The sequence below is a fragment of the Zootoca vivipara genome, chromosome 3 (genome assembly GCF_963506605.1).
Source record: "Zootoca vivipara chromosome 3, rZooViv1.1, whole genome shotgun sequence".
Taxonomy (NCBI): Eukaryota; Metazoa; Chordata; class Lepidosauria; order Squamata; family Lacertidae; genus Zootoca; species Zootoca vivipara.
In genome coordinates this window covers 87264438-87281668 of record NC_083278.1, presented here as the reverse complement: position 1 = coordinate 87281668, position 17231 = coordinate 87264438, and the positions used below count along the sequence as shown (strand labels likewise).

General features: G+C 43.3%; 1 protein-coding gene across 1 annotated transcript in view; it reads left to right on the top strand.

The window, feature by feature from the left end:
* Positions 1-17231, top strand: part of ALK (ALK receptor tyrosine kinase) — a 134299-nt gene that overhangs the window by 2610 nt on the left and 114458 nt on the right. The window contains exon 2 of the mRNA XM_035110504.2: positions 11012-11181. Within this exon, the coding sequence (XP_034966395.2) occupies positions 11012-11181 (170 nt within the window). The remainder of the gene's footprint in view (positions 1-11011; positions 11182-17231) is intronic.

Here is a 17231-nt window from a genome sequence, read left to right as displayed (position 1 = left end):
GTAAAGGAAGATTGTTGAGGACAAATAACTATGTGTTGGGAATGAAGTCCCCGCTCCTGTTGTTTTTATCTCTTCTTCAGAAGAGACTCTCTAATAAGAAACTCTTAATAAGAATAGGGTTTGTCTGGGGGTGTTGAGCTGGTTTGCAGAGTTTCTTCTCTTGCTGTTTTAGGTGCATAATTGCAAAACCCAGGCATGCACACAGCATGAATGGCCACAGTAATTGGGAGGTTGTCAGGATCAAGTGTTTGTGCAACATTTGCCAGAGATATGAATGGAAACAGGTATTTATGGAAGGGTGGTGTCAGGGGATTGTTTACTCTCGAGTAAAGACACTCCAGTCCGCTCTGTCTTTCAGAGTTTTATTGTGCATATTATTTACAGTGCAGAGATATCAGAAAACATGACTGCCTAGTCTGAGTCAGAACCCGGCAATGGCTGCTTCCGGCTCTTTGGCCAGCATAAAAGCCTGGGCACCCCAAAACGCCGCCCCCTAGCCCTGCGTGTGGGCGTGCGCCTCAATTTGGGCACTGGAAGGGGCTGCGTTCCTTCCCCGTCCTTCGGCTGAAGTGTTGCAGAGGCTCCGGCACCTTGCTACACTGTCCTTCCCCCTCTGGCCAGCTGGGTCGCTGCCTAGGCTCTGACATGTCTGAGAGCCCTCTCTCCACCCCGTTTCCTCATTCCCTCCTCCTGACCCGCTGCTAGTGCTGTCACTGGGCGAAGTGCTGGTCAGGATGACTGGGGGAAGGTCCCTGTAAGGAGACCCCCTGACATCCGGCAAATCCAGTTTTTGCAGTGTAACTCAACAAAAGATGGACTTGCTCAATAGACTAGCTTGATGGTGTGCCCACTATCCTCAGTTATTCCAGCTGCGGTGAGAAATCTCAGCAATAGTGCATCTGCTTTGCATGCAAGAAGTTCCAGTTTTGGTCTCTGGTATTTCTTGGTAAGTGTGGGAGAGATTCCTGTCTGAAACCCTGGAGAGTCATTGGCTGTTAGTGCAGATGATGCTGAGCTATATGGACCAATGGTGTGACCACAGCAGCTTCCTATGTTTCTATGTGGACCCTCCTTCCCTCAGCTGTCACCTTGGGGGTTAACATCTTACTATGAGAGCAGAGAGAATACATAAGGAACTATTCAGCTAATTCCTTGTGCACAGGGAAAGACTTCTGTTGGTGTAGTGGGACCCCCCCCCCCATCCATGCCTCATACCCTCCCCAAATCTGCTTCACACAGCTGGGGAAATCTCTATAACTAGAGAAGTTAATGGAAGAAAGCAGGATGAAAAGAACAGAGTATAATGGTACCTCTGGTTAAGAATTAATTCGTTCCAGAGGTCCGTTCTTAACCTGAAACTGTTCTTAACCTGAGGTACCACTAGCTAATGGGGCGTCCCACTGCTGCCGCGCAGCCGCACAATTTCTGTTCTCATCCTTAGGTAAAGTTCTTAACCCGAGCTACTACTTCCAAGTTAGCGGAGTCTGTAACCTGAAACATCTGTAACCCGAGGTACCACTGTAGTCGGAAAGGGGCAAAATGAGCATGAGCCAGGGGTTCTTAACCTTTTTGGCCTTGGCCTTTGAAAATCAAAGCAGTAGCACAAAATGCCCATTTCACAGAAGGCAAATTGATGGTGCTAAGGCCACCATTCCCCAAACAGGCAACACACCTACACCTTCCCATTCCAAAATAAATAAAACACAGGGAGGAGGAGAAACTTTTCCCTCCCCTCCTTCAAAACTTTCCATGATACACTTCCTTAAGACCTTTTTCCTGAGACTTGCTTACTTCAAGTATTGAAGCCAGGCTGAGGGGAAATACCTTAAAGCAGGAACACATAGCAGGGGAGGAAGCAGGTTTGGTTCTCATCCTCTGCGCACTCCACTCCATGTTGAAAAGGGTAACCCTTTCCCCGCACTTTATCCAAACTAGTAACCCTATGTTTAATGCATGTCCACACTGTCTATCCCTTGGCTCCCCTTTTCTCTCACAACATCCCTCTGCTATAGTGATTTTTCTTCCTGAGCTTAGGTTAGGATACTTTTATGTTGTATTATTTGATTGCATTTATTCCTAGTGGACATCTTTCTTCAGGCAATTAGACACTCGCTACCTCAATTTCGATTGACATATTGACACACACCTATTCAATTTCCTCACCTACCATTGCTTCTTCCTTTACAAGAGTCTCTCTTTTCCTTCCTTCATGCCTGCAGCACACGCAAGATGTAAATATTTTAAAACTCCATTTTGTCACAGACCAGCAAGTGTGAATATTTCTCATAATCTGCCTGCTGTCAGAAGCCGGGTGAATAATTTCCCAAGGTGTGTTCGTCCCCGTCCCCCCGTCCATAAACAGGGTGAATAATTAAACTTGCATTTGAAAGTGCATTGGGGAGGGGAAGAGAAAGTTGCAATCTATTACTGCCCCACCTCTGTCACTCCCGGTGACACTTAAAAGTCGCCCATGCAGATCTAGCGTTGCAGCTGTTGGTAATAAAGACTCAACAGATTTTGGCAATGGTTCTTGCTTCTTCCCTTTCATACTGTGCAGAAGCCTCGGCTCTGAACAAGCCCTGGCTTGAGGCTTCGAAGACTATTTTACTGGAGCAATCCATCTATGTGACCAGAATAATTCAACATCATTCCAAGCCTATTGCAAGGAGAGGAAGGAGTCCTTGCCCCCTAATTATCCCGGAGGATAGGAGCAAGTGACCATCCTCATAATGGAGCTATAGCTGGAAAATATGATGGTGAAATTAAAATTCTGCTTTCCCATATTTATTTCCTCTCCAGCATTTCCCAGTCGGACTGGCTTAGATTTACGTATTAAAATTCCTCTCCTCCCCTCGACCTCTTTTAGCTTTGAGTAGCTCAAATGGGCATTTCGCAATCAGGCCAACGATTGGAATTTTACAGGAGATTTCAGAAATATGTTGTTGAACTAAACTCAGTGTCTCAGTGAAGTTTTCACCTTGGAGCCCTGTCTCGCCAAGTCTCCCACATAAGCCCCTTCACTTTTCCTGTAAGGATATGAGTGGGGGAAACTTCAGATTCTGGTCCTGTGTATGTTTGAGCACTCTATGCCCCCTAACCTTCCATGACATCCAGGGATGTGGGTTCTTGTGTATGCCTAAGTGTGTGTGGTGAGTCTGCACCTGTCCAGCACTCTTTCAAACAGTATCTACCACAGCTGGGCTTCCATGTCATTACCTCAGCAGATGAAGTTTGCTTCATGTTCAGAAAGTAGCTAACCAATATTTATGAGATTGGGAAAGTAGCTTTGCCCCAAAACATTGTGGACTTGTCCACCATGGAGAAAAATGTAGACCCCATCCTAGCACTGCCCTGAACTCCCTGCCCCCATTACATTTTTTAAAATCCTTCCCATTTCAGTCTTTCCAAGGATTGAAGAACCTCACACTTAAAGGGAGAAGAGTCTAAGACGGCACTGAGATGGGGAGGGCATCTTGTGGGTGGCCCAACATTGATGGGGAGACAGGCTGGTGCAAATCCAGATTTTGCTCCAGTGTGGACAATCCTCATGTCGACTGATACGATAGTATGGGGTTTTGAGAAATGATGTCCCCACCTGAACCAAGAGAAACACAGGAAGCTGTTTGTCCGTCTAACCTTGTTTTGCGTACTTTGACTTACAGCAGGTTTCCAAGTTCTCAGACAGAGGCCTTTCCCATCACCTGTTCATTAAAAAAAACCCAAAAAAAACTAGACATGCCCAGGATTGAACCTGGGGCCTTCTGCATGCAAATCATGTGTCCTACCAGTTAACTACCTGGAAGTACCTATGATGTAGGCAACATGGTGAGGCTTTTTGTTGTGGCACATTATTGCAGTTTAGATCTTATAGGCAAAAGGACAAGTGACACAGCCCACACTATACTCTTGGCTTTTGATAACTGTACCAGTACTTTAACCTTATATGTAGAGGTGAAACTCGGAAAATTAGAATATCATCGAAAAGTGCATTTATTTCAGTAATGCAACTTATTATTATTTATTTTTCTTTTAATTTTTACAAGTGCTTTCTTTTGGAAATTCCACAGTAATAAAACAAATAGTTAAAATAATACAAAAATAAACATTGCTATTACATTTCATTAATTACATTCCATTTATAATTGACCCGCCTAATGACAAATAATTACAATTACAACAAATAAAGGCTTGACATATCTTGCTTTGCATGTCATGCATCTATCTCATATATTGGTTTCACCTTTTAAGTTGCATTACTGAAATAAATGCACTTTTCAACGATATTCTAATTTTCCGAGTTTCCTGCAGACACACACACACACACACACACACACACAATAACAGACAGTATAGAAGCCCTGTCTGATACATTGGACTTGTGATCCATTTGCCCAAAATGTTGACCACACCTGCCCAATGCAGATTCATATCTTTTCATTGGAAAGACCAGAAGGGATTAGATTTCCATTATTCACTTTGGTCCTGTGACCAAAAGCAAGGTGTTAAAATACTGCTCTCATAGCACTGCCCGTCCTTTCTGAAAATACAATGTTCAGAGACTTCCCTAACTCAAAGGAGCCCCAACCCAATTTGTGCAGAGGTGTGAATATTTCAGATAAGCACTTCCCTGCATGTCAAACCTTCATATTTTATATATGCCTCTTTTAAAGAGTCTCTCTCTACTCCAGCAGGCAAAAGTTGTTTCCATTGCAAGTGATAGTAAACTACATGCCCCTTATGATGTATCCACCTATCCACCCATAAAACATGTTTTGACCTTGTAGAGATGTCACAAGTCACAGGAGGATTAGACCCAACTAAATCTTTGCTAGATCAGTGTTGAAATATATTCTTCTGCAGCTGCTATCTCCCCTTCCATGCAGCTACTCTATGATTAAGTTTCCTCTGAGTTTTCTGAATATGGAGTGTCCGTTTGCCAAATCAGGGCATTCGCATTAGAGGACAAAATTTCAAACTTCTCTACTCACAAATCTCTTCTTCAATCTGCCTGCCTGAGCCATGCAATAGATAATGGAGAAGTCAGAAGCCTCCAGCATGATAAAACTTTAATTACTAAGCAGCTGTCATAGGCGACCTTCCTGCTTAGGTTGCCACCTCTACTAGAGTAGGAAGAATAAGGCCATTGCTCTTTTGCGTATGGTAAGTACACAGGAGTGCAGGCTTCAGATTATGCAGAGCCTAACATCAGTGATAAAGCGTGTCAAACCAGGTAGCAGAAATCTGACATAAAGGTTTCAAATGGTCCAGGTGGCGACTCTAATCTTGTAAACTGCCTGAACCACTTTTGTTGCTGAATTTCCTCTACACTACGATTAATTATGCCAGCGATATCTGATGGATGAGTATATAATGTATCCATCCAAGGTTACTCATATTTTACTCTTCAGAGCTCCAGTGTTATAAAAGCAGAGCTCTGGGTCTTACAGTGGTACAGAGATTGTTCACATTCAAGCAAATATAAATGGACTCGAACTTCATCCCAAGGATATAGAATGTCCAGTGATCGCTTATGTCCTTATTTCTTCCATTTGAAAGATGCCAGCAACTTGCATGCTTGTCTTGAGTAATTATTCCCACATGCCCTGGAAATGAACTCTGATTCATTCTATGCAATTTCAAAGGAACCGATAGGATCAAGAACCCATCAGATCTTGTAGTTTAGAGTGATGTTTAGGAGCATCTCATGGCTGGTAGGCTGCCCAGGGAGGTAATCACAGTTCAACACAGGCATTGTTGCTGCTCTAGTTATGCCTGAGTGCAATTTATTTTAACCCCTGGACTAAACCAACAAGAGAGTTCTCTTAATTCACTGTACAGCTTTCTGTTTAGTGAATCAGTAAGGCTTTCAAAGCACTGGTGAGACAATGTCAGGCCAGCATGGTTGATTACATTCTTAATGGTGTTTCTGGCTTCTGAATAACCTACTGGAAATGTATATCAAGGGAGTGGTTGGGAGGGGCGGGGACCCAGAAACAATAACATTGAGATCCTAGAGTCATATCTTTTTAAACATGCCCGGAGTCTGCTTTAGGCTCCATTGCACACAGAGTGCGCCATCTGCCATCATCTGCAAAATGAACGCCAGCCTCATTGGAGCATCATGGCTTGGGGCATCCAGATCATTGCCTGCTCTTGTTCACTTCAGCAGGTGTTAAAGGCCTTGGAATGTCCTACTACAGAGCTTAGGAACTGTGGAAATGAAAGCCAAAGGCATCCATTCAGGCAGCATGCCAGCTAATTCAATCTGAGCCAGTTCATTACAGCCTGTGTATTTACTCTTTGCAGATATGCTGAGCTCCCATGTATGATGCCAATAACTCCTTTCATCCAAGCAGCTGACGTGTGTGCAAACTGCAGCATCCATTCCAATTTACCAAATGCTTTCAGTCTAATATGTTTGATAACAAGCTTTGAGAGACAGGCTTATGGCACAGCTTCAGGATATACAGGCAGGTTCGGGATATACAGGCATCTCTGTCGCCTAATGTTGGCTCTTGTGTGACTAAGGACAAGGTTGTGAGGACTCACACCCCATGCAGCAGTCTGGGCTCTAACTCAAATAAAGAAGGGATAACCAAATCTGTAGAAGCAATAGCACTAGAGGCGAAGGAGGTGGAAATCAATCCAGGTGCCAACATTATGACTGGGCCAGAGTCCAAGCCCAGAGTCCAGATTGGGTGAACCCTTGAGACAGAAGCTTCTGAATCATAACTTCTGAGATCCACCAGAGGTTTATACGCTTCCCCATCAATACAGGCAACAGTCCTGGAGGGAATTGTCCAAGAGGAGGAGGAGTAGCCTCCAAGCCAAAGTCCTGCCTATTTAAGACCTCCCAGGAAGGGGTTGAGCCAGGGAAGAATAATTTGGCCCTGGAGGAGACTAAAAGGCTTCAGACCTTTCTTAAATCTTGAAGCAAGTTATTCCCCGGACCTTCTCATAGCACTACCTTGCTTCACCACACGTCATGGGGCTCTTGTCGAGATCAGGACAGGGCCCAAATAGACAGAAGGAATAGGTCTCCTAGTTGTTCAGATGACTGAGCAAGTCTGACAAAGAAGGTTTTGTAGGGATTAAGGGTGCCAAAAAGTCTGTTATTTATTGTAGCCTCGGTAAGTTACTCCTTTCAGTATTCTCAAGTTGTATTTAGTTTGAAGTTGCTTAAATCTGTGTGCTCCCCCACACCTCATTTGCTGTTTCTTATTAGCAGAGACTTTGCTGCTTTCTAAGCTGTACACTGCAGTGTTCATAATGCAGAGGTGTTGAGACTGGCCCAAACTGCAAAGGATTACATTTTGTACCTGACAATGAGAGCCAGCAAGTTCTAAAATGAGAAAACACCAGGAAATAATTTTCTATGCAGGAATTAAGGGTCACAGAGGGACTTGGTTATACTAAACCCAAGTGAAATCCTTGGGACCACTTTGGGGTACGGTACTTTAATTAATAAAAATCCAAATACCACCGGATCATAATTGGAAAGTCTATAATAACCTGCAGAGAGGAGTGGAAAAAACCTAATTTTTGAAAGGAATATCAAGGGGGATGATGGTGTAATTGCTGGCAACACCCTCTTATTGCAGACTTTCCGCTCATCTCTACTGCTTGCCTGAATATAAAAGAGTTCATTACTGAAAAGGCTGTCAATTTTAACTTGTATCTATTAGGCCATGTCTAAAGGGAGAGAGGGATTCTTGCTCTTTTGGATAACACAGGCATTAACATTCTCCCATTTTATAGGAGGATGTGCATTTAAGGGAGCACTGAGTGGACAACTCTGGCAAAGTATTTAATGGGGAATGAGATCTGCTAAATATTCCATACCTGGCTTTTTGGCAATGCATGTGATCACAGGTAGAAAAGGGGCAGGGAACAGCTAAAACATGTAATGGGAACTCAGAGTTGGGACCGGGGACAAGAGAAATATCAGTAGAAGAAACTAGTTTTAGCCATGTAAATAAGCATAATTGATATGCTGCTGGTGTCAATATAGCATGATTTCTCAGTGCACCCGCCCTCTAGGCAAAAGTAAATTAATAAAAGTGACAAATTGGTTGTTCTATAAGCCCCCAGAACTGTAAATTATATATAACCTGGACTTGACACCAACTAACATTCTGGACAAGTGTAGGGAATATTTTTCATCCTGAGGACTGGATCCAGAACTGGCCCACTCTCCAAGGACCTTTTTGGATTGGTGGGTGGGGCGACCCACCTTGGTGGCATTATGATGTCATCATTATTTTCTTTTCTTTTTAAAGAAAAACAAAACATTTTATTGCTTTTCCACAATAAAAGAGGGTCACTGTTAGTGCTGATCAATTTATTGGTGGCTGACAGTGAACTCTTGCTCTGTCCATTTGCAGATACAGTTTGGATTCAAACCGTGCCTGCAAATGGATATATTTTTTCCAACACAGAGCAACGAAGCAGCATTCAAAGCTGGTCTGCAGAAGGAAAAGGTCCATTTGCAAGCACAGTTTGAACCTAAACCATACTTGAAGGTGGGCAACTTCAGAGAGGTTTGTTGTCGTCACCGATCATCTTCACCTATCTAAAGGGCTGTCACATGGAAGATGGAACCAACTTGCTTTCTCCTGCTCTGGAGGGTAGGACTCAAAGCAATGGATTTGAGTTACAAGAAAAGAGATTCTGACTAAACATCAGGAAGAACTTCATGGCAGTAAGAACTGTTCAACAGTGGAACAGTCTCCTTTAGGCAGAGGTGCAGCTGGAAGGGAGACCTAGCTGGGGGTTTTGCCCTGGGTGAGGCCTCCAGACGGGCACCATTGAGGCTCCCTGCCTGTGTGTGTGCAAATGCACTTGTGGGGTCTTTGACCTTGGTGGATTAAAGCCTCATTTCACCCCTGCTTTGGGAGGTTGTGGACTCTCCTTCCTTGGAGGTTTTTAAGCAGAGGTTGGATGGCCACCTGTCATGTATGATCTCGTTGAGATTCCTGCATTGCAGGAGGTTGGATTAGATTACCCTTGGGGTCCCTTAAAACTCTACAACTCTATGATTCTATGATAGGTGCTGTCAGCAAGCCCTGCTTCCCAAGAAATAGTTGGGAGTGTGCTTTAGGCACCCATTTGTTCTTTTGCAGCTGCATCTTTACCTGACTGAAGTCACACCTGATGTTAGGTGTGGGGCTGGTGGGCATTTGGAAAAACTGTGTTGCTTATTAGGCCTGTGGGCCAGAGGTTTCCCACCACTGCTCTAAGAGTTCAGTAATGTCTCCCATGCTGCCCAACACCACAAAAACACTGAAAAAGGTTGCCAGGGGATAGGAAGTTTAGTGGCATCGGTATGCTGATGAAACCCAGCTCTGTTTTTCCTTTTCATCAAATCCAGCTGAAGCACTGCAGTGCTTCAGTGCTCACCTGCAATCAGTGGTGAGCTGGATGAAGAGGAATAAAGTTAAAATCAATCCAGATAAAATGAAACTGATTATAGAGGGGAATAAACTGAATTGGCTGCCTAGGGATATGCCTGTTGTGAACAGAGTCACACTCTTCTGTAAGGACCAGTTTTGCAGGAGTCCCAGGTGGCAGGTGGCACCCAGAGTACCTGTTAACAAGTTTGGCTAACATGCTGGTTTTGCCTGCTGCTAGGGGGCCTTTCTCTGTATTCTATCTCATGGAGAGACTACAGAAATCTCCACCAGAAAGACATTTTCTGCAGCAGCTCCAGGATTACGAAATTCTGTTTCAAGCGCAATAGGACAGCCTCTTGTGCAAACAAGTGAAATCCTTTCCATATCAGTTGGTTTGGGGGCATTAATTGCTATTTTTGCACTTCTTTGGTTTCTTTTTAGCTTCACTTCCACTCACTGTCATTGCTTTTTGGGGTTCGGATCTTAAAAGAAGAATTTTGTATTGTATTATTTTAGTGCTGTAAACCACTATCACACTTGAATGAATAATGCCCTGTTAAATATTTATGTAAACAATATAATGTGGGAAGAGGCCATAAGACAAGTTGGAATAAGATGAACAAATGCTTGTGCTGCACTGAAGGAAATTCAAGACTTTGGTTCCTGGACCACTTACGTTATACAGAAAGCAAAACACTCTGTCATACGCAAAGGGGGTGACAGTAGAACTGGAGAGGTGAGGCCAATGCTTAAAGATGGACCAAAAGCCCCTTCTCTGAAATGGTCCCCTAAATATCTCTGCCATATCCATTGTTTTGCACAGCACCTCCTGTAGAACATAGCATGGTGTAAATGGCATGGCAAGGAGAGGTGATGTCCACAGGCACCACCCAGACAGCAAATATTGTCTTCTAACAGCACGTAGTTAAACTGTAGAATTTGCTCCTGCAAGAAGTATTGATGGCCACCAACTTGCATGGCTTTATAAGAGGATTAGACAAACTGATTGAGGATAAGGCTATCAGTGGCTACCAGCTACAATGGCTATGTTCTGTCTCCACTGTCAGAGTCAATATGCTTCTGGCTGCCGGTTGCAGGGAAATTACAAGCAGGGAGAGTGCTGTTGTGTTCAGCTCCTCCTTTGGGGCTTCACATAAACATCTGGTTGAGATCAGGTTGCTGGGTCACGGGCCTGAGCTAGCAGGCTCTTCTTATGTTCTATGCCAGGCATCCCCAAACTGCGGCCCTCCAGATGTTTTGGCCTACAACTCCCATGATCCCTAGCTAAGAGGACCAGTGGTCAGGAATGATGGGAATTGTAGTCCAAAACATCTGGAGGGCCGAAGTTTGGAGATGCCTGTTCTATGCAGTCCCAAGCTGCTGCTATGTGGAAACAAACTTGCACAGCACTTGCTAAGGGGAGAGTGAGCAAAATATTATCTGCGGTGAGAGAACTCCATGGACCATAAGTTTCCCACTGCCAGCGTATTGCAGTGCACTTCATCCTTAAGGAGAACAGTGGAAAGAAGGAATTTGGTGGCCACATGGGTGGAAGTGGAAGAAAAGAGGTTGTTGGTTGTGATTACCCTGTTTTAATTTAACCAATCTTTTACTTGTAGCTCCGGATGTCATGGCTCCTCCATGGCATCTTTCTTGGAGATGTTTCCCTGGTCCTTGTCGAGAACAAGACTGGGAAGGAACAGAGCAGGAAACTCTGGCACTTGGAAAATAGAAAAGGATTGGGGGTGTGGCAGAAGATGCTCAGGCCTCTCACGGATGTATCAGACAGGTAGGAGACATCATGGTTCTTTTTCATTCTTTGCCTCTTTCAATTTAACGGATGTCTGGATTTCTTGAGAGAAGGGCAGAAAATTGCCCATATTGGAGCAACCAACAAGGGCCAAAACCCCTTCTCAATTTTAACTTGCTTTTAACTTGTGCGCAGAGCAGCCACCATATATTTTCGTTTCTGGGGGAGTTATTGAAAGCCTGAGCCAGCTGAACACCCCTTTTGCCCTCATTGGCTTTCACCAACCGTTGTGTGCAAAGAATTAACATTCATCTGGTAAGTGCAGCTCTGGGAAGTTGTAGAGTGAAGGAAATAATAAAGCAGAGTATGGGTTTTTTTGGTAGGGTTCCTACTTTGCACTAGCAGTTTAAAACTAAATGATTACATTTCAGTTGGCTCATGATTTATTTGTTAAAGCTCAGTGTGTTTTGTACAGGGAACCTACGCAGGCAAAAGTAAGCACCCATGCATTCAGTAGAACATATTTACAGGAAACGAGGAAATGACTGTAGTCAGCTGTGTTACTCCTATAGATACAGGTTGGGATTCACCAAATTGGCACTGTCAGCAGAAGCCCTGTGCTTGTGCATTGGGGATTTCCCCCCTCTCTTTCCTCATGCACCTACTGCACCCCCTAAAATTGTCTATTGGGAGTCAAGAGAATCCACAGAACAGCATGTTTTGGGAGGAGGTGGATCTTTCCATCTGGTAAACTGAAATTCTTGCACAGACATAACATTTGCATTAGCACAAAAATGAATTCTTCCTATATGATCAGCACAACTCCCTGTATTTATGGGCCGTGCTGGAGGTCGTGTCAAAAGCTTGTAGGCATAGAAGCTGTCATGATGTGCTTCTGCACTTCAGAGTGAACCACTACAGTACACTGTTGGTAATATGTACTTTATTTGCACATTTCCAAGCAGAGTATAAATGAGGACATAAAAGATACCCTCCATAGTGTGTGGGGAGCCTCAGGGGTGATTGCCCCGGGCACAAAATTGTTAAGGGTTAGAGAAAAAGAATCTAAAGGAGGAAGATTACCAATGACCTTCTTCTAACTGGTGGAGAACTTCAAAAATGACAGAAGTAATTAGAAATCAACCAAACCAACGGTTTAAAAAATGAGTGGGACTGTTTTAAAGATTACCTGGAAAAACATTGTTCTCTAACTAAACCTTTGATGTGTTTAGACTGAAGTTTGCAAAGTAAATAACAGATAGATAACATATATTATGTAAGAAAAGTGAAAAGTGAAATAAGGAAAAGATATGGAAGAAATCAGAAGCCGCAATAAGGTGGAGAGAAGTCACTTGTCACTTACGAAGAAGTATTGATTTACTGTATTTTGGTTTCTATTCACGTATAAGTTTACTTATTTTGAAGAAAGAATGGGAAGTGTATATAATTAATCAATGCAAAACTCAATAAATAATATTTTTTAAAAATGTTAAGGGTGCAAAATTTCAACACCCAATGCTGCCTCAATACAACTGCATGCTTCCGTTGCTGGGCTCCATTGAAAACGGCTTCTCTATGCGAACCAGGAAGTGACCTATCTAGACAACAGAACAACTCTTCTTTTCTAATCTCTGTGCTTATGATTTCCTGGGTGATGTGGATGCCGTTAGGCAGTTGAATGTGCATGCCTACTCCCCCTGTTTCCATCCCTTTATGTGGCCCTGGACACTGGCAAACCATGCTATGCCTCTGCCCCCAAGTCAGTAGAACCACTACCCCAGTGACTTCACCTTTAGCAAACTCTCTCTTCTCTCTCTCTCTCTCTCTCTCTCTCTCTCTCTCTCTCTCACACACACACACACACACACACACACACACACACAAAACAGGTGCCCCTCTTCAGCTTTTCCACACTCTGATGAGTGTAGCATTCAAACACACAGCTTTCCTTGCCTATCAGAAAACCTTCACCTTGCAGCTTTCATTGACAGCATGCATCAACTAACAATTTGGGGCTGTTAACTGGAAATCTGTCTAATAAAGAAAGAATTGGCTGGAAGCCACAAGAGTTTCTATTCATATCAGGGCCTTTCCCACACTCCTGGTTGTGCCTGATATAGAAATACTGTATGGGAGGTAGCAGTTTTGATAAGCCCTTGTTGCAAAGGATACATTTACTGTTTGTTGCATTGTTAGGATCCAAGCCTTAGCTCTTTGTTGAACTTAAAGGGGGGAGTTCATTATATGGGCTACCTTGTCTCCTGTGATATTACGCAGAAAGTGTCTTTCATCTTTCTGACTCTTGAAGGAACACAAAGGCTGCTAATACAAAGGGGACACTGACATGGGATGCATAATTAATATATGAGATAAAAAATACCAACATTTGTCTTATTTAGCCATTCCTCTCTCCATAGGAAGACATAGTTTCTTCATTCCATTTAGCTGTGTTCCATTTATTTATGCTCTCCTTTGAAGACAGCTTTAGTATTTTGCTAGCATCATTTAGGAGTAATTATTTATGTGTTGCCATGGTAACATTTCCCCCTTTAACTGCATCCATGCTTGTATATGTGTGGTATATGCTTGCATAGCTTGCCTTAACATTAACTTTCTACACATACTTCTACTGCTTTTTTATATATATGGTCAGGTGCACATCTGCGCACGTTTGTGAATGATAATCACATTGACGTTTCCCTCGGATGGCACACTTACCCTGTTCCTATAATGTATATACTCTGTGTGATCTCAGGGAAACTAAAACAATATATGGAAGCACTCAGCACATTCAGTTAATCCGGAGCGCTTTAGAAATATGTTCAAAAACAAAAGTATGTGGAAGAGCTAAAGTCCTATCCTGTTCCCTTAGGTATGTGCTAAAGAAATTAAATGGTAAAGGTTTATAACAAAAGTGGCTCTAAAATGTATACACACATTGGGGGGGGGGAGATCAGGTTGTGCAAAGTCCAATATTTAGTTTATAAGAAATATGGTGTGTGAAATAGTTATTTACAGAGTAACGTAAGCAAAACACAAATCTCTGCCTCAGGTCACTTACAATCCATATTTAGACTGGAAAGTTCTAAATGTAGTTCTCTTGAGCCTGAAAAACCACCCTTTGGAAGCTTTTGCATATCTCTATCTGAACTGTGATTAGTGTCCGGAATGTGGATGAATAAAAAATAGATGATTTCTAGAGGCAGTTCATAATTCACTAAAAAGTGTTTTATAATAGCAAAAGTGAAAGCAAAACAGGCTCATCCAGACTTCCACTTGTCCCACGACTTCTCCCCAGGATGAAGAATGTTTCCATCCCTCTGCATGGCCCTGGACACTGGCAACCCATGCTATGCCACTGCCTCCAGGTCAGTAGTAAAGAATTCTCCTCTCTCTTTACCACTGAACTGGAGCAATCATCACTTGGGTTTTCCGCAGGTTGATGTTTGCTCTGATTCAGCTGTAAAGAGCTGATTTCCCAGGAAAAGCAGCAGGGCAAACAGAAAATGGCTCAGACTCATGCCTAGAAAGCATGGGACAAGCGGAAGTGTGAACAAGTCATTAAGAGCCAAAATTAGGAGCTAGGAACAAACTCTTCGAAAAATAGGCAAGCTTTTTCTAAGTTTTCAAAGCAAAGAAGTTCACAAGTACTGAACTGATTTCAAATCAAGTTTAGGGAATTTTGCCTATCATTAATGTATATTCAAGGTTCCTTAATGTGGATTAACTACTCCCTAACTTTTAACTATACTATATACATTCCTATATCAAAATACAGTCGTACCTTGGTTTTCGATCAGCTTCCTTCTCAAACGTTTTGGCTCCCAAACACTGCAAACCCAGAAGTGACTTGTGGTTTGCGAACTATTTTTGGAAGCTGAACGTCTGCGGCTTCTGCTTGGCTGCAGGGACTTCTGGTTTCCAAACGTTTTAGAAGTCAAACGGACTTCCGGAACTGATTCCATTTGACTTCCAAGGTACGACTGTAGTTAAAATAGAAGATCCCCCCCACACACACTTTCAGTCAGTAGTTCTAAGTTTATTTTAAAATGGAATCAGTTCCAGTTCACTTCCTTCCTTCCTTCCTTCCTTTCCTGTTCAAGTCTGTGGCCAAAAAGGAACTAGTTCTCTTCCAGTTCAATTCACAATTGATTCATGTGGTCCTCAGCATTTTTTCCAGCCTTCAGAATTTTACATTTAGCTTTGCTAAAGTGTAAAATATACTTAAGAACTAGGAAAACACCACATGGTATAATAGGAATAATTATTTTATTAATTTCCCCCAACAATTATGACCTTTAAGCTTAAACAGAAGCATCACTTTTCAGACAGATAAAAATGGTAAGTGCAATGGCCACAATCAAACTGAATTAAGTGCAATGAAACCCATATATATATATATATATGAATTAAAATGGAATAGAATTTTTAAAATAGCCCAAAGTTCCTCCACAACACCATTATACCTGAAGCAGCATCTCCCCCATTGTTCAGCCCTGAGTTCCTCCTCCGAGGGCCTTCTCGTGGTTCCCTCACTGCGAGAAGTGAGGTTACAGGGAACCAGGCATAGGGCTTCTCAATAGTGGCACCCTCCCTATGGAACAACCTCCCTTCAGATGTCAAGGAAATAAACAACTACCTGACTTTTAGAAAACATCTGAAGGCACTTCCGGTCTAGCCGCCATTGAAAGCTGGCGGGGAATTTTCGGGCTCCGAGATTCCCGGCGCCCCAGAGGGGGGGGGTTGAGCCGTTCGAGCGAAGCAGCCACCCTGAGAACCCCCAAATTTGGCTTTTTGGGGACCTGGATACCCAGCTGAGCTCCTTCAAGCCCCGTTCGCTGCCCGACAACCTCCTTTTTTTGAGGGGGTGACGTGCGCAGGCAGAGCGGGACGGAGCCTTGGGTCAATTCGCTACCTCTGAGGCGTTAAGCTCCGAGCTGGCAACAACGCGCGCTAGATACCTCCAAAGCAACGATCTGGACTTGTAAGTAAGAAAATCTTTTAATTTGGAAGAAATTTGGATTCAGGAGGGGAATTCAAAAGAAAACGGAGGTCGTTTTCCCCACACACACACACCGAGAAACTAATCTGCAATTGCCGAGCCTGCAGCCATAGTGCTGGAACGGGACTTTGGACTTTGCAAAAAATTTACTAAAACACCTCCCTGGTGGTAGCGGAGCCAAGGGGAGGTGAGTGGACTTGTTAATTTGGATCTCTGCAAAATCTGGGTCTAAAAAAAGAATGAGCTCTCCGGCAGCGGGGTGGCAGGAACCTGGCTGCACTGGCCAGCTAGTAAGGATTTCCTCTTGGTCACAACAGCCCATGCGCCATATTGCAACTTGAGAAGACAAAGGACTGAGCTAGTCAAAATAATCGGACATGATGTGTGAGAAAATGATGCAAAGCGTGTGGGAAAAAGTCCAAGAGGTGATGATGGGAGTCAAGGAATATACAAGAGTTACAAAGTTATGCATTGCAACATTAAACCGATCTCTTTCTGATGACATTGTGACACAGTCTGAAACAATTGAAAGTAACAACACAAATCTTTCGGGAGAAGAAGTACAAGAGGAGCTCCAGACACTGAACGAAGTGCAGCCGGTGGGAGAGACTGCACGGGACGGAGGCTGCAACAAAAGAGCTACATTGTATAGAGATGCCCAGGAACTGTTTCTCTCAGTGAGAGGGGGAGAGCAAGTTCTGGGAAACAGGCAAGCTGTGTCAAAGACTAAAGAAATGGCCTGGATTCGAACCTCCCTAGTGAGAGAGGGGAGGCAAGAACCAGGCGAAGAATATGTCAATTGGGACGTCAAAGAAAAAGGAAATTTGGACTGGAGTTGGCAGAGGGGCTGGGGGAAAGAAGAAGATGGGCTGGAGTGGGTGAGAGATGGAGTGGGATGAGAGGTTTATTGTATTTTAAGGACTGACTAAATGGTTTGGAAATGGACTGTACACAGGAGTTGGCTGGGATATCCAGGGGATTGTCATCCGGTGGAGGAGAGGGGATTTTTAGGTTCTAATTATGAATTGAAGTGAAAGAATTTTAGATCTTATAAGTTAGAATATTTTTAGCAAAATTAAGAGGCTAA